Source organism: Polychytrium aggregatum, assembly GCF_025602895.1.
Source record: "Polychytrium aggregatum strain JEL109 chromosome Unknown BJ171scaffold_5, whole genome shotgun sequence".
Taxonomy (NCBI): Eukaryota; Fungi; Chytridiomycota; class Chytridiomycetes; order Polychytriales; genus Polychytrium; species Polychytrium aggregatum.
This window is the reverse complement of record NW_026516207.1, coordinates 397,985-417,154: the sequence shown is the minus strand read 5'-3', so window position 1 is coordinate 417,154 and position 19,170 is coordinate 397,985. Positions and strand designations below refer to the sequence as shown.

Here is a 19,170-nt window from a genome sequence, read left to right as displayed (position 1 = left end):
ACCTGGAGATCTTGGGACTTGGTGTGGCATTCGTCCGTTGCTGCAGACCAAGGACCTTGTGGGTGCTCTGGATCCACTTGGTCGCCTGGGTGGTGCGTTTCGCTTGCAGGGAGCCATTTGAGCGAGAAAGTATCCTTGATTCAGATCCAGAAACACGCATCACTGAACGGTCATGGCCAGCGTACGATGTTTTGAGGCAACAGCGTATTTGATCAACGGCCAAAATCCGGGGTATCCCGGTATTTATTAGCAAAGATGCGGTGGGGGGGTTGATTGGAAGTGGGAGGGGATGCTTGAGAGGCCACTGGACAGCAGCGACCGACGGGATTGAGATTGTGGCATCGCATCGCATGGCATCGTATCGCATGGCATCGTATCGTATCGTATGTTCCAGAGCCGGGCACCGGCATCGCCCTCGGTTCTATAGACAGTGTGGCTAGGCGGGCACCCGGCTTAGAAGGCTTGTCGGTGGAGATCAAATAGCACCCATCCATCCGTCGCAGGGTTGTTCTCGGCCTGGGGATCGATGCATTGCGCTTTGGTGAAGATGATGGAGTAGTAGGCCTGGTCGATGTGATCCTCGACGCCAACAACAAGCTCGCCCTTCTTGTTGCGGAAGTTGAGGATTTCATTTGTCTGACATGTCAGCGATAGCAGCGGCAGCTCGTCGTCCAGCATGATGGCCTTGTGGATTTGAATCTTGCGAACGTCGAGCAGCTTGCAGTCGCTGATGAGTCCCTGGGAGTGCTGGTTCTCGATCGCCATCGAGAACTTTGCCCATGCCTGCCAACAGCCGAGTCAAACGATCAAGATGGATCGGCGAGATCGGCAAGGAAGACAATTGAAGAGTACGGCATGTGATGCGGATTGAGCCAGAGCCACCGACGGCACATGATACGGGTTGCGTGCACAAGCGGTGATGTAAATTCATGGCAGGTACGTTGCGTTTGTTGCAGAAAGTCGTCGGACGAATGATGCCGGCGTTGAATGGACAGGGCAGTTAGTGCTGCTGGCGATGGAGTTTGCTGATTCATCAGCGACGGACAGCAGACTAGAGACTCCAAACACAACGGCAAAGCCGCGACACATACCCTCTCAGTGCACCAGGCCTTCAGAGCCTGGGCGTCGCTGTGCAGATAGGCTTCCAGGATATCCGGAACCATCCACTCGGTGGCTTCGCGCAGGAAGGTATCCATCCGGAAGACTCCGTCGACCATGCGGATAGCGGTGATGACGCGGGCCTCTTCGGTGTCCTCCCACGGCGAAAACCACGAGCGCAGACGGTCGATCAGAGGATCGTCGCTCTCTTCGATGCGGCGGCCGATGGCCGAGACAGACTTGGACAGGAGGCTGTTCTCCTTAAAGTCGTTCCAGCTCGCGGCCCATTTGGAGGTCTTGTGGAGAACAACGCTCTGGCCGGCATTGGGATCGGCTGTGAGCATTCGGATCGAATCCTTGCTGAACGGGTCCTTGGCAGCCTCGGCCAAGCGCTGGGCCTTCTCAGCTTCACGGATGTGCTTGGGCTTGTATTCGGCGTAGCGCACAGCGCTGTCGCTTGCCAGGTCCTTTTGAATGCTCTTGACGCCCTTGGCGATTGTCTTGGCGGCTTCAGTTTCCAGGATGGGATCGGCAACCTGGAAAAGTGATGAGCGCGGTCAGCGCCGAAACAAAAGCAGAGCCGTGGCCCAATGGTGTCGACATCCAGCACAGAAGACAGCTTGCTGGCGGTGCGAGAGGCTAGAGCCGGATCGACGCCGCATGCGCTATTATGCCTCCGCCGACGATCTGGCCGATTGACATTCGCAGGCCGCGCGGCTTGACACGGACAGTAAATGATCGTACAATCACAGTCTGCGTGTTCGAGTGGCTGCATGTGCAAACCACCCTCTCCGATCTGATTTGGGCCACAGAGACGATGCCATGGTGCCCCTACCTTCTGGGCAGTGTCCGCGACCTTCTCTCCGACATAGGAGATGGTCTCGGTGGTTTTCTTGACAGCCGGCATTTCGGCGACGGTATGGATGGCTTGGGCCGTGCCCGCGGCAACAGCACCAACGACCTTGGAGCCCTTCGCCATGGCCTCCTTGGCACGCTTGACGGCTTCCGAGTCGGCCACCTTGTTTGTCTCGTCGGAGAGCAACTTGACGTTCTGCTGCAGATCACGATTTTCCTCGATCTGACGCTTGACGGACCGGGCAAAGGCAGAGAAGAAGGACACTGGCTCGCCACCGTCTCCGCCGCCGCCGCCGCCGCTGTTGTTGTCGCTCTTATCGCCGTTGTCTTGCTTTTCTTTTGAGGACGAGAAGAGCCGGCAGACGATCATGGGGGACGGGAGACCCGATCTCGGCAGCGACAGGCCATGCTGCCGCAGGACGGGCCGCTGCGATGAAAGCAGCCGAGGGACGGCGGCTCGTGTGCGTGCGATGAAGGACATGATCTGTGGGGCTGTGAGCGCTGCGATCGGGACGGGCGTCGAGCAGAGTCGATAGAGTCGATGGAGTCGATGAGTGAGGCAGAGCCGATGCCGATCGGGTCTGCGGCTCCGGCAGGAACACAGCCGCCAGGCACAGGCACGATTGTCGTGCGCAGACGCCGAGGCCCGAAAAAATTTTCTGCGGGGTTCTGTGGAGGCACGGCGGCACGGAAATGAAATCAATAGATGCGCTGCCACACACTGCCACAGTGATACATGCACTGCCACGGGTCGCGTGCGTGTGTGGCTGTCCGGCGGACATGGCGCGATCCGTCCCTTGCTGTGGACTTCTTTGTGGACTTCTTTGTGGACTGCAGTCCTCTGCGGCTGAGGTCCTTTGCGGTGCCTTGTCGATGCCTGGGTTGTCGATTGCGGTGGCATGGACGAGGCTCGAGCCAGGGCCAAGTCGTCCCCTGCCATCGTCCTGCTGCTGCTGCTGCTGTTCTCCTGCTGCTGCTGTTCTCCTGCTATTGCTGTTGCTGTCGCCCTGCTGCCCGTCTGGGTGCATCGGTCTTTGCATCGCAGACTCCCCCAGGAGCGGATACAGCCAGGCCCGTCCATACATCCAGTCTTCCCGTTTGGGCATGGCGGTGCACCGAGTTTGTCGCTGGCGCTTGTTGCCGAGCGAGGGTCGCCAGATTCCCTCCCCCCCCCCCAAGCCCGCAGCGCTGCATTTCGCGCTCCGTCTTTCTCCCCCCCTTATCGTGGCAGCATCTCTCGCTCGTTTTCCTCCTGCATCTCTTGCGCCCCGCTGTCGTCTGGCAAGTCGCTGCTGCGACATCCGCACCATCGCTGGCGCATCGCTCTCTCTTTCTCTGGCCTCTTTCTTGTCTCCCGATTGCCATCGTTTCTCGTCCCTGCCCCCTCTCTGGTGTGCAATTTTGGTAGCTTCGAAACTTGGGGGTGAACCTCAAGCGCCAAGAAATCCATTGCACTCACCGCCAAGAGCCCCATAGCTTCTTTGCCATCAGCATCGCCATCGCTGCCAGCGGCACCTTTGCCGTCACTATCACCGGCTTCGATCTCGGCTAGCACCCTCGCCGGCTTCGACCTTGACCAACAACGCCGTTACCGGTGCTCGCCCCCTGCCCGTAACGCTCACCGCCAACTGCATCTGCAACTATAAAACACGCACTCCTCATCCGGCTCAAGCAGCATTTCCAATACCCCTGGGTGCAACCCCTCTCCTCGCGCCATTTGCCAACCGTCCCGTCCCGTCCCGTCCGTTCGTTCGTCCGTCCGCCGCCCAGCTCCGTGTCCATCGTCAAAACCCACCGATTTCACTCGTTTTCATGCAATCCATCTCCCCCTTTGCCTCAAGCCCCACCCGGCTCCGAACAGACACCCCCGTCTCCGAACTAGCCTGTTCGCTCATGTCGCCTCATGGCTCGGACCAGCTCGCCGAGGACAGCCGGGTCGTCTTGAATGTCGGCGGCAAGACCTTCGAGACCACACGAACAACCCTCCAGTCCCTTCCGACAACGTTGCTGGGCCGGCTGTTTTCGGCCGCACCGTCATCCTCGGTCGGGTCGCAGCGCCGGTCGCGGGTCTCGCATCGTCAAAGCCATTCACTTTCGGAAGCCTCGTCGGCATCGACCATGACATGCTCCTCGACGGGGTCCATCTCCGACTCCAAGGGACAACACTTTTTTGACCGCAACCCCACCATCTTTGCCGCCGTCCTGGAGTTCTACCGGACAGCCGACCTGCCCATCCAGATTCCCCTGGGCGTCTCTGTGCGGGCGGTCGAGAAGGAGCTCGACTACTTTGGCATGTGGGATGCCATCGAACAGATCCATCGCGAGACAGGCGAGCCCATCTTTGACAACAGCCTCAACGACTATTACTTTGACCGCTCCGCCTCGGCTGCCGCCAGCCGGTCGCCATATTACGGTGACTCGCAGCGGGACTCGGACTCCATCTCCAACCTCTCCATCCGCTCCTCGCGCCGCGGCTCGCAGCCTGGAGCCCCTGAAGCCGCCGCCGCCGCCGCCGCCGCTGCCACCCACAACCCTGCCTCGACAAACTCCACTCACATCCCCCTCATGCGCCTCGGCCAACGGGCCGCCGGGATCGCAAGCAAAGCTCTGACAGCTGGACTGACAACTTTCTCGGTGGTGGTGCGTCCTGACGGACGCTGCGAATCTATCCCGCAGGTCCTGCACGACTCGTTCTGGCAGGATTTCAGCTCGGCCATGGTCACGTACGAGTCGCCGCTCGAGTTTGTCTCGTGTCTGAACGAGCTCGTCGCTTCCATGGACCTGGTCCAGGTTACCACAGTGCGCTACAACTCTGCCACAAACTTTCACAGGCTTGGTCCTGTGCTGCTTCCGGGCGGCCTGTCGCTGACGGCGACCGAGGTCTTTGACGAGCGCGAGCAGTCCCTCAAGCTGAGAGTTCCCAGACGCAACAAGAACAAAAAGTCGCTGAGGTTGTCCATGTCCGGGGGCCCTGGACTCGAAGATGCCATGGCCTCGCAGGCTGCAGACGATCCGGACGACGAGCTGCGCCGATACAGCACCCTCAGCACCCTGTCCCATTTCCACCCAGATGCCTTCCATAGCACGGCCCAGTCGCAAGTCACCCTGCAGCGGTCGCAGTCCCTCAATCTCACCCTGAATCGCCCGTCGCTCTCCAAGGTCACCCAGCGGTTCTGGGAGCGCAATCCAGGCAGCGGCCCATCGTCGACATGGTCAGCAGCAGCAGCAGCATCGTCGTCGTCGTCGTCGTCGTCATCGGCAATGCCGCCACCAGCATCGGCATTCCCGGACATGGGTGCCTCTGTTGCCAGGCTGGCTACGAGCTCCGACGCTGCTGCTGCCACACTCAATCCAGAGACTGCCACCACCGACGCAGATGGAGGCACCCCGCATGCTGTGTCAAAATCCTGGGGCATGGGTACCATCCGGTTTTTCCGCGGCTGGAAGATTGTCTTCCAGCTCCCTGTCGCCATTCTCATCGACAATGATGACTGCATCTCAGTTGAGCTGGGAAATTGAAGAATGAATGAATGAATGAATGAATAAATGATCGATTGAATGATTGAATGGATAAAACAAAGCAAGCCCTAAATGCACATCGTCGCGGCTCCTTCGTCGGGATCCATGGGATGTCGTGCGTGGTATCATTTGGGCTGTTCACACCATGGGATGCTTGCATCGACTGCGTTTGTGCTCGATCGTTCGCGCTCTGCCTTCGTGTCTCGCATTCAGCTCGCCCCACATCATCTTCTTGACTCTGTCCTCCAGCTCTCCGGGCCTGGTTCCCGCTCCTCGCTTGCGTCTCTCGCTCATGGGCGGGAATTGCCTCCGTCCTGGCGCCATGGCTGCGTTACCGCCACATCCTGGCTGGCCAGCGATCCGCCAGCCACCCCCTGGCTACTCCCAAATGAAATCTTCATATCTCCTTTTGGGTCAGTCACGTGCTCCATGACCCACAGGCTCTGCGGCGCAAAAAAAAGCGGCTCCAATCTGCTCGGCAGAAAGACGTCGCCAGATCGAACGACTTGTCTCTGGCTGCGAGCAGCGCTCTCTTGCTCCTCCTCCTCTTCGCAGCGCAGCCCGAGTACCCGATCGAGGCCCCCCCCCAGGCACCCAGGACATCAACCGAGCCGGAATTCGTCGTCGCTGCCGCGCACCCGCATCCATACGCACACGCATCTACGTTCGTACACACAACCTCACACAGCGGCCATGAACATCTCGACTCTGCTCCAGTCCGGATACTCTCGCATCGCCACATCGGGCCCGACATGGCGATCGGCGTCGTCGAGTCTGCAAAAGCCCATCTTTGGCCAGCAATGGGCCCAGATGCACAGCTCGCCTGCGGTCTCGTCCCGATCGCAGCCCCTCGAGATCGTGCGGTCCCGCCGGTCGATCCAGCGGGCACAGAGACGAGCCGAGCGCGACAAGATCAGGTTCGGCGACAAGTACCGCCCCAAAACCACCCCGGCCCCGGTCCCGTCGACGATCGAGGGCGGCGCCAAGCTCACGCCTGTCTTTGCCACACCGTCGAACCTGAGCCCTGCATCGATCGTCCCGCAGAACCTGGGCGAGACGCTGAAGCACCTGGCCAGCAAAGCCGTCTCGACCGAACCCGACAACGAAAGCTCCTCAAAAAGCCAGCGTGTAGCCAGCGAGACACAGGATCCACGCAACCTCCGCAACATGACTCGCCGAGACAACAACATTGTCGATGCCATCGCCGAGATGACGCTGGCACCGGACGCGATCCCACCCAAGCCGGAAACTGTGGCCGTGCCTGAGAGCCTGGCTGTTCCCGAGGAAACAAAGCTGCCGGAGCCTCTGCAACACGGCCCCTTCTACAACTACGGATTGACGCACTCGGACATCAAGTTCCTCCTGGAAGATACCCAGGTCGTCCACCGCAATCGGGTGCAGAACTCGCTGTCGGCCACCCCTGCCGAGCAGTCCGAGATGGTGCGGCGAATCCTCTCGATCGAAAACTCGAGCAAGAAGCAGCTGACCGAGCTCAACAAGTTGCGGATCATGGATGTCTTTGCCAAGAAGCCCTTTGACACTGGAAGCCCCGCCGTCCAGAGTAAGTGCGGGGTGGGACTTGCTTCGCGAACCAGTTGATGCAGCGGGGATCGATGGGGGAGGTCGATGGGACGATCGACCAAAGACAAGACTGTCGTCATCAAGAGGCCGTGCACTTGGTGTCCGAGTCGTCGTGGATGCGGACATTTAGAGCTGGATCGTCCGCCATTGTATTTTATCGTTGCTGTGTGTTTGTTGATGTGTCCGGGAGCGTACCGTCGGCCCGCCGGGGAATGACGACATGGCCCTGTTTGTGTTGACATGCTCGCGTTGGCTCCGGCATCGACGGCGGCGATGGTGATACTGCTCGCCCTCGTCGAGTTTCTGCTTGGCGGCGCAAGGCAGATGTGGCTGGACCGGCTTGCCGCTGTCGGTACGGTTTGAAACGACCCCTTTGGCTCGCTTCCGGATGCACAGAGTGGGCCCAGTGCCGATTCGCTGACGCTATGTCCTGATTATCCAACCGTTGGAACATCCTATGCGGCTTCTGCGGTCTCCCCCGACAATGCGGCACATGTGGCAATCCTCCGCATGGCTCCGATTGATCACCACGACGAACTCTCGGCCTCACAATGCCTTGTCTGCAACCGGGCGTCGCTATCCAGTCGGGGTTTTCACGGTCCAGATCCAGGCCCTCGAGGATCACCTGCAAAAGCACAAGAAGGACAAGAGCAACAAGCGACAGCTCCAGCTCGTTATCAACAAGCGCCACCGGATGCTCAAGTACCTGAGGCGAAAGGTATGTGAGCGGTGGTTGCTCTGAGGGGTTGCTTTGCACGGGCAGGGGTTATCGACGGCAAACCCATGACTCCACTGGCCGCTGGCCACATATGGCGCGACACTGACACTGACGCTGTCCATGTCCGTGCCCATATCCGTGTTCAGAACTTGCAAGAATTCCTGGATGTCTGTGAGGCCGCCGGCGTCAACCCTGAGAGCATCCGTGTGTGAGCTCAAAGCCTTTGGGGGCGTTGCCGTGCCGGAATCGCATAGAACAAGATATAATCGATGATCAGGATGCAGATATAGGTCTCTCCAGATGCTCAGCAGCGACAGACTGGGCAATGGTTGGCACCGTGTGCAGAGCGAGAGCCGTGCAGGTCGCAGGGAGCAACGGCGAATCGCCAAGCGGCGGCGAAATAGGGGGCGGGACATAGGAACATGCAACAGCCGATCCCAGATGAACCGACACTGGCCGATGGCGCCAGAGGACCAGGATGGGCCGGCTGGGTCGATGGAGATCACCCAGGATCATCCCATTGGCGCGGCGCTCCGGCGGGCTGGTTGCCAAAGCGCGCACAGGCCGGTGCGGGGCTGCGACCCAAGGCTGCGACCCAAGGCTGCTGATGGGCATGCGGCCTTGCAAAGACCAGGCGCCCCATGAGGCGCACAGGCGATTGGGCGGAAAGCGGGACACATTTGAGCAGACATTGGCCGCGCTCGACCACCGCCCGCTGATATGTCTGGTCTGAGTGATTTGTTCAGTCCATCTCTCCATCTCTCCATCTCTCCATCTCTCCATCTCTCCATCTCTCCATCTCTCCGTCTCCGTCGGTCAACCCGGCTCATCCTCTGGTCGATATCGAGCACAACAGCCGCAATCCGGTCTGCACTCTGCCAAGCTCGGTCTGTCGCCATCAACACCGCCGCTCTCTGCCCAGGCCCAAGCCAATCGCCCCTCCCTCGCTTTCCCGTCTCAGTCCCAGTCCCAGCCCCTGCTCCAAAATGAAAGTGCTCGTCACAGGAGGCGCCGGATTCATCGGCTCCCACACGGCCGAGGCCCTGCTCGCCAGAGGCGACTCGGTTGTCGTCGTCGACGAACTCAACGATTACTACGACCTGTCCCAGAAGATGGCCAACATTGACATCCTCAAGGCCAAGGCCGCCGAGACCGGGTCGCAATTCCAGTTCTTCCAGGCCGACTGTGCCGACATGACAAGCATGACAACGATCTTTGAGCTCGAGCGGCCAGACGTGGTGTGCCATCTGGCGGCGCGAGCAGGAGTCAGGCCGTCAATCAAGGTGGGTATTCGAGGCGACGGACAGCGGGGCCGATGTGCAGCATGCCATCGATGCGGGATTGCTGTTCATGCGGTATATCATCCATGCAGCATTCCATCGCTACTGCGTACCATCAATGCAGCATGCCATCCATGCGGCACACCATCAGCGCAGCCGCACCCGATCGACCAGCACTGACATTGCATCATTCGCCGACTCCCTCGTTTGACCCTCCTCGATTTGGCCTCGCTGCTCCGCCATCCACCAAACCTGCTCGCACAATCGCACAATCGCACAATCGCACACCACCGCCCCGCTGCTCCCGCCGACAGGATCCGCACATCTATGTCCACTCCAACATCCAGGCCACCGTCACAATGCTCGAGATGGCGCGGCAGTTTGGCGTCTCCAACTTTGTGTATGCCTCCAGCAGCTCGGTCTACGGCGCCAACACAAAGATCCCGTTTGCCGAGGACGACACCACCGAGAACACAGTGTCGCCGTATGCGGCCACCAAGAAGGCGTGCGAGATCATGGCCAAGACATACCACTCGCTGTACAAGATCAACGTGACGGGACTGCGGTTCTTTACCGTCTATGTGAGTGCGGATGCGGTGTTGGTGCAATCGGCGGGTGGGTTGGTGTTGATTCCCTTGGTATCCTCGACACCCTTGATTGCTCGATGGTGACTTGTGCGGCTCTGGCTCCCATCCACTCATCCACTCATCTGCTCGTCTGCTCATCTGCCCATCCACTCATCTGCCCATCTGCTCATCTGCCCATCTGCTCATCTGCCCATCCACCTCGCCGCCGCCGACAGGGACCCCGTGGCCGGCCAGACATGGCGCCGTGGATGTTTGTCGAGAAGATCTCGAGCGGCTCGCCAATCAACAAGTACGGCGACGGCTCGTCGTGCCGCGACTACACTTACATCGACGACATTGTGTCGGGCGTGCTGGCCTCGATCGACAAGCCGCATCCGTGCGAGGTCTTCAACCTCGGCAACTCGCAGACCATCAACCTCAACGGCTTCATCGAGGTGATCGAGGACGTTGTTGGCAAGAAGGCCCTCATCAAGCAGCTCCCGGACCAGCCGGGAGATGTTCCACTGACCTACGCGGATCTGACAAAGAGCAGCCGGATGCTCGGGTACCGGCCGCAGACGTCGCTTCGGGAGGGCATGAGCAAGTTTGTGGAGTGGTATCGACACTTCCGGGTGCAATCCCAGGTGCAGTCCCGTCCCACAAACTCTGCTGCATGTCATGCCTCTGACAAGACTGCCCAGGGCAAGCTTAAGCGATCGCTCGAAATCGAGGTGTACACACCCGAGGCGAGCTGTTTGGCAAGCAAACGCCGTCAAGTCATCAGCCAGCTCGCCACCCCTCCGCTCTCTCCGAAGCAAGTCGTCAACTGGCAAAGCGACGCCCCTCTCCGTCTTCCGAATTAGCCCACCCCGCCCCTCTCTGGCCGCAAGATGGTGAACAAGGATCCCAGCCAGCACACACAGCTCCCTATACCGCCTCACTGTTGCGGGCTGCTCGGCCTGGACGTGGCCACAAACCAAGTTCAGCCCCCGGCACAAGCCCCTTGGTCGGTGGTGATGTGTAGCAGCGCCCTCAAGGATTGCTGTGAGCGTTATTTTCCGCTCACGTCATATCACAGCAGGTCACATCCCTGCTCGTCATCGACGACGGCGTTGCCGCTGTGCTGTCTGTTCCACCATCGCCCGGCCCCGGCTCGAACGACCCGTAAACCACACGTGCAATGACGCTGTCGCAGGATCAACAACCCTGTGTCAACAAAATAAAACTAAACCCCTTAAATACGCCGTCACCAGCGATCCGCAGATCTGCTCCCATCCTCCTCCCGTCGCATCTCAATCCGCGCTTGACCACAGTGCTGCGTATCCACGTCTCCATCCAGGCATCAACTCCCATCACAGGCATACCGTATGGCTGTCACACACACCATGAGATCCTCAAAGACCATTAGCCAGCTTATGGTCCTCAAGTGCCCCAAGCACGAATCGACCGTCCACCCAACCACTCAGCATGTCAGCTTTGGTTCCACAGACACTCTGTGCGAATCCCAAACGCTGGTGCACTACAGCTTGCCCAGGAAAGACTCGCAGTCGCGCACGTCTTCCCGGCGACAATCACTCAGTCTCTCCGTATCCTTCCAAGACGAAAGCAAGGGCCAACGCCGGCAGCGGTGGATCACCATCCAGGCCTGGCGGTTCAAGCTCGCCCTAAACAAGATCGCAGTGGGGCTCAAAGCCTGCTGGGATGTGCTCGCCTGAAGGATCCCTCCGGCTTTCGTTCCCACGCCTGTTTGTCACTGACGCCTCGCATTCCCTCCTTTCACGCAATATACCTTCCTCGGATGTCGCTTTGTTCATGTATCCATCCGATATTGTGTCCAATCATTGCAACTTATACCCGACGTTCGCTCGATGCGATCGACCCCCTCCCCAGCGGATCCCGATGCAACTCTCCCGCACCTGCGTCTGGGCGTTCGCCGGTGCCCCCTGGACGGCGTGACGACGAGCAGCGCTTCCGTGTCCCCCCAGGGCCATGCGCTTCAATACATAGTGCCCGCTCATTCTTGTGCAAATCGTTCCTGGCTCTCTCGACTCGCTGCTTTGACGCCTCTGTGCTGTGTGCACATCAGCCTTGCTTCCAGCTTGCCAGTGAAATGCCCACCTTCGTCTCGGCCAATGGAAGCGTCATTGTCACCGTGACGCCAAGCAGCACATCGCAGCATCATGTGCCGACCGGGCATTCTCAATCAAGAATGTCGGCCGAGCATCCCCCCCCCGATCAGCGGAGTGACTCTTGAGACCGGGCAATGGTTTGCGAGGTCTCGTCTTGGTTTGTGTGGCCCATATTCGTTTTGTTGTATGTTTGTATTTTTCATTCGATCCAGGGATCTGTCGACGCGGGAGGGCAAGGGCAAGGTGGGAAGCGCAGAAGTAGGGGGCCTTTGGCTGGATGATTACGGGATGAGCGGTATAAAGGTGAACGTTCGCTGGCGATACTGGCGGTAAGCCTCGCCGAAAAACTCAGGTTGCGACATGACGCCCTCCTCATATCGGATGCGGTTGTTGAAGAAGGTCCAGAGGGCCGCAATAAAGCCCACAAAGCAGATGGGGTTCCAGAGCATGACGGTCATGCCGATGCCCCAGTAGAAGAAGGATGTGTACGACGGGTGACGGAAGACACTATCGAAACAGAGCATGAGCGTGGTGAGCACCGCGAGCGGAAACCAAGTTTCAGGCTGCCGAGGGACGAGCAGAGCCTTCTGCACTTGCGTCGTTCGTGTGAGCTGGCCAACCGATGCAACGAACCTGTAGACGCCGTTGGTGATGAGGACATGGTTCTTTTCTCGTCGCTCGGCGATCAGATGGGTAAAGTTGGATCCGGCGGTGATCATCGCGGCCGACCTGATGATCTGCATCGACACCACGATGACGAAGCCTAGAACGTCCCCGGCCCGCCGCCCCCGCAGAGTAAAGAAAGCACAGCATTGATCATGAGCAAGGACTCAACCAGTGACTCACACACAGTAGCATTCGCCCATTTGCAAAGCCGGGTACGCTTGGACGCATCCTCTCTCTCTCTGCATAACACAGACTGCTCTATTCCAGCGAGATGATAGCGCAGTAACTGGATTAGGCGTTCTTACCGAGGAGATTCATCATACCCATACGCTTCATGTTGGGCCAGAAAAACGACTCTATGACGAATTCTACCACACATGCACTCATGGCAAAGTGATACTGAGGGCTGTGGTTGAACAGGAAAGCTGCAGACGCCCGTGCAAAGCGACGCACGGCGAAGGAGGTCGCAGTGACGAGGACACATCGGCGCATTGAGTCAGTTGCTGCTTCCATACCGAGGTCGGTACGAGACCCAGACAGGAGACCGCGGAGATCCCACCAGACAGATCCGCCTCCCCAAAGCAAATGGAGGATGCATCTGCAAAGGCCACTGCTTACACTGGAGCGTAACGTCCCGTCGATACATTGCGGTGCTGATGTACTCCATCAGATGGAACATTGCCAGAGAGGCAATAAAGAGGCCGATGGGGCCGAAGCGAGCAGACACCGCGCCGACAGCGAGTCCCAGGCCGATCAAGAGGCCCATCGCAGCAGCGTAGATGGCCACATTCTGCGGCGTATGAGCGCCGTCCAGAACAGGAAAGCCCATAAACCCACATCCGTAGCCATGCGAGTGGCGGGAGTGGTGCGGAGGACGAGCAAAGCTGGTCCTGGGCGATGAGTTGGAGGATGTCGACGAGCCCGAGTCGGACCGCGTGAGCGGAGGCGAGTCCAGCCGGATGGTTCCGTTCGAGAATGCGCTCATCTGGGGGCTGGGCGGATGGAGGGGATACTATGAGATTCTTATGGCCCCGAAACGACAGACGGCTGTGGCTTTGGACGAGACGATGGCGGCTCGAGGTCAAGACGGGCAGGGTAAGCGCAGAACAGCCGTGGTTTGGGCGCGCGTGGCGCGGGCGGCTTCTGGATGGCACCGCCTGCCCGAAACAGAATGTGGGGCTTCAGCGGATTCAGGACATGGTGGGTTCCAAGCACAGCGGGATACACCATTTCTTTCGACCACGGACGACCAAGTGGGCCAAGTCATAGAGTCCGTCTGGGACTCCTAGATCTCTGCAGTCGACATCTCATCGACAGAATCCATCCCAGTGCGAGCGCTGATCGGCGCCATTCAGCCAGGCAACTGACTGATCAACAACCTCCAACACCACCCAGCCCTCACATCGCGATGACGAAGGACGAAGCAGATATCGCGGGTCATGGGCTGCTACACAGAATGAACCATGCATTCCAAAATGGTCCAATGTTCTAGGAGTCGCTGGTTTGGTCCTGCCGCCTCATTTCGTCCAACGCCGCCTGAAGGTCATCCTGGGAAACGACTGCATCTATCGCGCGAGTAATCTAAAGCGGGAGGGGCCTGCGTGAGCAAGGTATTGCAAGGCAAAAGTACAAGGAAATAGGAACTGGACGGCAATCGATAAAATGGTCCTTGATGACTGCATGTACGCCATCCATCGCTCTGCAACACTGCCCATACCTTGTCCTGGTCCGATTGACGATGGAACGAAACGAGCACTGCCCGTCGGACCATGTCTTGGATGTCGGCGCCTGAAAACCCCTTCGTCTGCAGAGCCATGGACTTCAAATCGGCTTGGGGCGATAGAGACAGCGACCGTGTCACCGTTCTCAGAATGTCGAATCGCTCTGCATCATCCGGCAATCCGACGGCAATCAGCCGGTCGATGCGGCCGGGCCGCAGCAGAGCCGGATCCATTCTTTGTGGATGGTTCGTCGCAACCATGACAACGATCTTGTCGTGGGGCCATTCAAGCGAGTCGATTTCAAAGAGTAGCTGAGAAAAGATCTGTGGCAGCAAAGCACGGATTCAGAGTGAGGCGAGAGTGGCTGGCTCAGAGTTCATGGGAGATGTCCGTCAAGCGGCGCACTGGAGAGCTTGAGCGCACGCAAAGAGTGCTTTGTCTCGAGGATGCGCTAGCGCTGCTCCTACCTTCTGATTCAGATCTCCAGAGTTATCGCGGTCGCTAAACAGGCACTCCACCTCATCGATGAAGATGACGCAGGGCTGACATCGTCGTGCCGTCTGGAAAAGCGCTGCAATGGCCTTCTCGGACTCTCCGACCTTGATTTGATACAGAGTTAGGTCCATGGAAGATATGCATGCTGCAGATGCACTTGCACCCAGAGCACATGCGGCGCCAGAGACAACCCTTTGTTCCAGAGCAAGTGTCCGGGTCTTCCTGCACGCTTGGGGTGGGGCTTACCTCGCCTTTTATCAGCGATGATATCGAAACAGGCAGGAACTGGGCGTGGGCCTCAGAGGAGACTGCCTTGGCCAGCATTGTCTTTCCGGTGCCAGGAGGGCCGTACCTGGGAAGCGTCAGAGACGGTGTCGCCTTTGATTGTTAGCCGATCGTTGCTCGTGCCGCTCAGAGACAGAATATCCCTGCTTGATGTGCTCTGGCAGCAGTACGTACAGCAGCACTCCTTTGGATGGCCGGATTCCAAGGGCTCGAAAGTCTGCCTCGCGACGATAAAACCAGACCGCGCTTTCTTCCAGAAGGCCCTGCAAGCGCAATTGCGTCAACTTGATTGTCCTCAAAGCGTCTCTTGGCGTCCCATGCGACAGAGGAAATCAATACCTTGATGTGACTGTGTCCACCAATATCCGACCACGCCACTGAGGCCACTTGGTTCATCTCGAAGATATCCGACGATACATTGTGTCTGACAATCTCAAAGGCTTGATCAAAGAGACAGTCCAAGTCGATGGTGACTGGATCTGGACCCAAACGTACCATCGACCATGGCCCAGACATTGGTATCGAGAATGTCCAGACAACGGCATTGACATTGGGATTAGCATTGTCATCGATCGATGCACAGACCGACAGTGCTATCACGGACATATTCACATCGGCGTTGCAATGTCGGGATAGAATTGACTGCATCTGTGCCATCCATCCCATAACTTCAATCGATGCAAACAGTCTAGTGTCCCACAGCGTCTCGGCATGACTCGTTTGTCTGTCCTGCAAACATGGCCTGTACGGGGCCGTTGGAAGTACCTGGCGACGCAAGCCGTTCGCATTGGATGCTAAAGGCAACCAGATCGGCAAAGGTCCAGCCGTGGCACTTTTTCGATATGCCTTGCAGCTGTTTCTCGATGGAGCCGTTGGCACCCCGGTCGAATCGAGAGAATCGAGAAGGCTGCGCGAGAAACAGCAAGAACTCCAGTCGTTGCGATGCATTCGGAAGGGCCATGTGAATAGTCTCCTGGCAAACCGGGTGGCATATTGAGAATAGAAGGAAGCAGGCGATCAATGAGCAAGAATCGCATGTCCTCGCACATACCTCATCGGTATGCAGCGCTGATGTCGTTCCGGCACACGCTCTGTTGCCAATACGAAAGTAGTGGCACTCAAATCTGTCGCCATTCCCAGCACCCCGGAGGGTCGATTGTTGCCGAGACTACCTGGAAGATCTTGCGAACGGCTGGGTGCAGATCGGTCGGGCTGTAGCAGGTTCCTATGATCAGCTGGGCCTTGGAAGCACTCGCCCGGCGAGCACAGTCCAGAAGCTGGTTCAGCCGGTGCAGGCGAATGGGGTCCAATGACTTTGTCGGAAACATCGTTCCGATACTGTCGAGCAGGGTAACGCTGAGCTGCGGGTCCGGACTCGGTGGGATATCCGGGCACGGGCGCTGTTGCCGCACTGCGTCTTTCCGGATGTCGATGCTTGTGATCTGTGCATTGGGAGGGGCGGCCTGAGGACCATCGACCAGGCGCTGCAGGTCGGCGCTGACGGTACATGGTGGCGAGGGCATACATCGGGCTGCGAAGGGACAGCTCACCTCGGCCTGGAACTGGCTGGCCATTTCTTTGATCATTGCCTTCTTGCCTGCGACCGCAAATAGCCCGAGTCGATCGGAGGAGGATCAGCCGCGAGCAGTGACACCGAGACAATCGTCGAAACGGAATGCTTGCTTGCACTGCCCTCGTGGTTTCGCTATCCCTATGCTCAGCTGCTTCACCTGTTCCGGATCGCCCGGCAATCAACACAAAGTAACATGTTGGGGGCGCAAGCGAGGACAGCTCGAAAAAGTGACGTAGCCGGTCTGCTGCTGGGCCAAAGGCTGCCAGAGGAAGCCGCGGCCGGTCGGCGCTCGCGAAGCCGAACATCGGAGGTATGGCCGATATCTGCCAGTAATTTCGAATGTCCGTCGCTGCTTGTCGCTGCTTTTCAGTGCCGCTCGTTGCCTGTGGGTCCTTCCCGGTGCAGGTCGGGCTCGGCAGATCGTGGAGAGCAATCTCTTGGGCGGGCCCTGGCGAGGCCGAGAGCCGATCGCCAGCCAATCGCCCCTTCTCTGCTCCGACTCTTCCCTTGCCCGACTCGTCTCTCATTTCCTGGCCCCCCAGTTCGTTTGGGCACCGCCATCCCAAGCAGCTGCCGTCTCCAGCCTGCCCAAGACGACGACCCAAGAGCTTCTGCAACTCCCACCCACCCACTCGCAGCCAACCAACCGGCCATGAGCATCCACCAGTCGCTGCAATCCGGCTTGGCTCGGACAGCCTCGATGGACAAGCCGATCGAGAGCCGCACGCGCAAGCTTTCGGCAACCCAAGCACCCCCGCCTCAACAGCTGCTGCTCATGTCCCAGGCGCCGGCCTCGACCGAAACTGCTCTGTCGTTGCTGGCCACTCAGCGAGAGAAAAAATCCCAGCAGAAGCTCTCCATCACCAACAACTACTTCCTGCCCATCAAGCAGCTGATACGGCAGGGCAATCTGGCCCAGCTCAAGAAGCTCTATTCCGAGAAAAAGTTCCCCCTGCAGATGCCAGACCCACAGAACGGATGGTAGGCACTGCAACGACTGACTGGGCACAGACTTCTTGTGTTCTTGGACCCTCGAACGAATGCTGCCGTGGATGCCAATGCGCTGTGGGTCTGGACAGCAGAAACATCCAGGACCCGAGGCCCTAACCGACCAAGACGCCTTTATTGCGCAGGCCGGGGCTGTTCTATGCAGCTGCATATGGTCAGAACGACATTCTCAAGTTTTACCTCGATGCTGGGCACGAAGCCGAGAAAACTGCGGTGGTAATGGTGGTTGGGAGCGCCGACCAAGAGCGGCGAAAGGGGCGGTCTGTTCTGGTCTTGGCTCAGGACGTTGTTGGCCAGGAGCTTCCACAGAAAGTCGACAGCAAACTCGTGCCCCAATGCTGATCCGCCCGTCTGTCTGTCTCTCTGTCTCCACCAGGATCTTCGAGGAAACACTGCCCCGATGGTTGCCGTCGAGCATGGCAATGAGCAGGTGCCCGCATCCGCTAGAGCTGTTGGATCCGACCGGTCGAGCCGAATTGCCTCGCTGTCGTTGCTTCGTTGGACGCAGATCCTCAGTCCTCACGCCATGAACGTCTTTCGCGGATCCAGGGCTTTGCCATGTACTTTGAAAGGTTCCCCAAGGTCCTGGACATATGCAACCTGAACGAAGAGACACTCCTTATTCTCGCCGTACGGAGAGGTCTCACCAAGGCCGTGAATGTGAGGACTGCACTGCCGGCTCGGATGCATCCCTGTATTGATGTCGGCATCATGCACCAATATCGCAAGCACACCCTGTGCTCACCAACAGGATTCCTGTCGTCTGGCGCGAGACTGAGCATTGTTTCTCACAGACACTTCTTGATGCTGGTGCCGAGATCAACAAACCCGACAAGGCTGGAAATACCCCGCTTCACCAGTGAGTCAACGCCGCCTGGTGGTCGAAACCAGATGGCTCCGAAGTCGATCGTTGCTCATCATGTTTTCTCCACATTAGCGCTCTGGCTTTCGGACACTTTGATCTGATCGCCCTTCTGATCGAGCGGGGCGCGGATCCCAAGATCAAGAACAAGCTCGAGTGGGTGCCGCTCGAGTACGCCTACTCGTTTGAAGTTGCTGACTACATGCAAGGTAAAGCGGCCTTTGGGGGGGGTGTAGTAGCGAAGGGCCGCGGCCAGGCAGGAGCCCCAATCTGAGCACTCCTGGGGTGCATTGGACTGAATGCCTCGGCCGTTCCTCTTGATCGCAGAGTGCCTTTGTGCGCACTCTGAGCACAGATCCTTGCGGCGAAAGGACACAAACACAACTCACTCAAGTCTCGGCCAGGGATCGGCCCAGCCAGACGCTGTCCGAATGCTCTTCGACCGAGGCGTCTGACAGGCACCACTACAGAATGGATCGGCACGAGCGCTGATTCGATCGAAGCCACTGCCAAACTCGAGTGAGCCGCCGCTGCAGGATAAGGTTGCTCCTTGATTTGAGCGCTGGTTGTCATTTTCTGGAACCTGAACCTGAACACGCACACGTCTGCCCGGCATGCAGTCGGAAGCAATGGCATGCGATGGGAAGCAATGGCATGCGATGGGAAGCTATGGCAGTTGGTGGGAAGCTATGGCAGTTGGTGGGAAGCTATGGCAGTCGGATCAGCGACGACGAACCAGCCATGCGGTGGCTGCTTGCTGGCCGCTCTGCCCAGAAAGGAAGGCGGTCTGCTGCGCACACGGGCTTCTCGGCGA

General features: G+C 58.6%; 7 protein-coding genes across 7 annotated transcripts; 4 read left to right on the top strand and 3 right to left on the bottom strand.

Moving 5' to 3' along the window:
• On the bottom strand, positions 1-2,588 carry BJ171DRAFT_490426 (uncharacterized protein). Its single transcript, XM_053109620.1, has 3 exons — positions 1,934-2,588; positions 1,092-1,634; positions 1-783 (listed from the first exon to the last, which is right to left on the bottom strand). The coding sequence occupies exons 1-3, from the start codon at positions 2,432-2,434 to the stop codon at positions 454-456; spliced, it is 1,374 nt and encodes a 457-aa protein (XP_052970251.1). The 5' UTR covers positions 2,435-2,588; the 3' UTR covers positions 1-453.
• Positions 2,589-3,846: 1,258 nt separating this feature from the next.
• Positions 3,847-5,472, top strand: BJ171DRAFT_577986 (uncharacterized protein; the record flags this gene model as incomplete). The annotated part of the gene is made up of 1 exon (XM_053113851.1): positions 3,847-5,472. The coding sequence occupies one exon, from the start codon at positions 3,847-3,849 to the stop codon at positions 5,470-5,472; it is 1,626 nt and encodes a 541-aa protein (XP_052970250.1).
• A 496-nt stretch (positions 5,473-5,968) lies between these two features.
• On the top strand, positions 5,969-8,209 carry BJ171DRAFT_490421 (uncharacterized protein). Its single transcript, XM_053109619.1, has 3 exons — positions 5,969-7,033; positions 7,638-7,771; positions 7,918-8,209. Exons 1-3 carry the CDS (start codon positions 6,166-6,168, stop codon positions 7,981-7,983), a joined length of 1,068 nt encoding a protein of 355 aa, XP_052970249.1. The 5' UTR covers positions 5,969-6,165; the 3' UTR covers positions 7,984-8,209.
• A 447-nt stretch (positions 8,210-8,656) lies between these two features.
• BJ171DRAFT_235701 (uncharacterized protein) lies at positions 8,657-10,639 on the top strand. The gene is made up of 3 exons (XM_053106577.1): positions 8,657-9,054; positions 9,366-9,632; positions 9,854-10,639. The coding sequence occupies exons 1-3, from the start codon at positions 8,758-8,760 to the stop codon at positions 10,478-10,480; spliced, it is 1,191 nt and encodes a 396-aa protein (XP_052970248.1). The 5' UTR covers positions 8,657-8,757; the 3' UTR covers positions 10,481-10,639.
• A 1,388-nt stretch (positions 10,640-12,027) lies between these two features.
• BJ171DRAFT_557828 (Isoprenylcysteine carboxyl methyltransferase family-domain-containing protein) lies at positions 12,028-13,178 on the bottom strand (the record flags this gene model as incomplete). Its single annotated transcript, XM_053113121.1, has 4 exons — positions 12,028-12,253; positions 12,380-12,509; positions 12,718-12,837; positions 13,031-13,178. 4 exons carry the CDS (start codon positions 13,176-13,178, stop codon positions 12,028-12,030), a joined length of 624 nt encoding a protein of 207 aa, XP_052970247.1.
• Positions 13,179-13,900: 722 nt separating this feature from the next.
• Positions 13,901-15,661, bottom strand: BJ171DRAFT_561250 (P-loop containing nucleoside triphosphate hydrolase protein; the record flags this gene model as incomplete). The annotated part of the gene is made up of 6 exons (XM_053113228.1): positions 15,409-15,661; positions 15,088-15,130; positions 14,875-14,980; positions 14,601-14,732; positions 14,130-14,456; positions 13,901-13,960 (listed from the first exon to the last, which is right to left on the bottom strand). Exons 1-6 carry the CDS (start codon positions 15,416-15,418, stop codon positions 13,901-13,903), a joined length of 678 nt encoding a protein of 225 aa, XP_052970246.1. The 5' UTR covers positions 15,419-15,661.
• Positions 15,662-16,334: 673 nt separating this feature from the next.
• Positions 16,335-18,984, top strand: BJ171DRAFT_490409 (ankyrin repeat-containing domain protein). Its single transcript, XM_053109618.1, has 7 exons — positions 16,335-17,467; positions 17,620-17,710; positions 17,871-17,924; positions 18,044-18,154; positions 18,289-18,353; positions 18,432-18,565; positions 18,684-18,984. Exons 1-7 carry the CDS (start codon positions 16,680-16,682, stop codon positions 18,809-18,811), a joined length of 1,371 nt encoding a protein of 456 aa, XP_052970245.1. The 5' UTR covers positions 16,335-16,679; the 3' UTR covers positions 18,812-18,984.
• Positions 18,985-19,170: the final 186 nt, after the last annotated feature.

Excerpts from the sequence above, each read along its gene's own strand:
- BJ171DRAFT_490426 (XM_053109620.1), bottom strand. The coding sequence starts at position 2,434 with ATGTCCTTCATCGCACGCACACGAGCCGCCGTCCCTCGGCTGCTTTCA. Across the intron at positions 1,635-1,933 it reads TCGCGGACACTGCCCAGAAG|GTTGCCGATCCCATCCTGGA; the intron begins GTAGGGGCACCA and ends TCACTTTTCCAG. Across the intron at positions 784-1,091 it reads AGGCCTGGTGCACTGAGAGG|GCATGGGCAAAGTTCTCGAT; the intron begins GTATGTGTCGCG and ends GGCTGTTGGCAG.
- BJ171DRAFT_490421 (XM_053109619.1), top strand. The coding sequence starts at position 6,166 with ATGAACATCTCGACTCTGCTCCAGTCCGGATACTCTCGCATCGCCACA. Across the intron at positions 7,034-7,637 it reads TGGAAGCCCCGCCGTCCAGA|TCGGGGTTTTCACGGTCCAG; the intron begins GTAAGTGCGGGG and ends GTCGCTATCCAG. Across the intron at positions 7,772-7,917 it reads TCAAGTACCTGAGGCGAAAG|AACTTGCAAGAATTCCTGGA; the intron begins GTATGTGAGCGG and ends ATCCGTGTTCAG.
- BJ171DRAFT_235701 (XM_053106577.1), top strand. The coding sequence starts at position 8,758 with ATGAAAGTGCTCGTCACAGGAGGCGCCGGATTCATCGGCTCCCACACG. Across the intron at positions 9,055-9,365 it reads GAGTCAGGCCGTCAATCAAG|GATCCGCACATCTATGTCCA; the intron begins GTGGGTATTCGA and ends TCCCGCCGACAG. Across the intron at positions 9,633-9,853 it reads TGCGGTTCTTTACCGTCTAT|GGACCCCGTGGCCGGCCAGA; the intron begins GTGAGTGCGGAT and ends CGCCGCCGACAG.
- BJ171DRAFT_490409 (XM_053109618.1), top strand. The coding sequence starts at position 16,680 with ATGTTGGGGGCGCAAGCGAGGACAGCTCGAAAAAGTGACGTAGCCGGT. Across the intron at positions 17,468-17,619 it reads CCAGACCCACAGAACGGATG|GCCGGGGCTGTTCTATGCAG; the intron begins GTAGGCACTGCA and ends TTTATTGCGCAG. Across the intron at positions 17,925-18,043 it reads TCGAGCATGGCAATGAGCAG|GGCTTTGCCATGTACTTTGA; the intron begins GTGCCCGCATCC and ends TCGCGGATCCAG.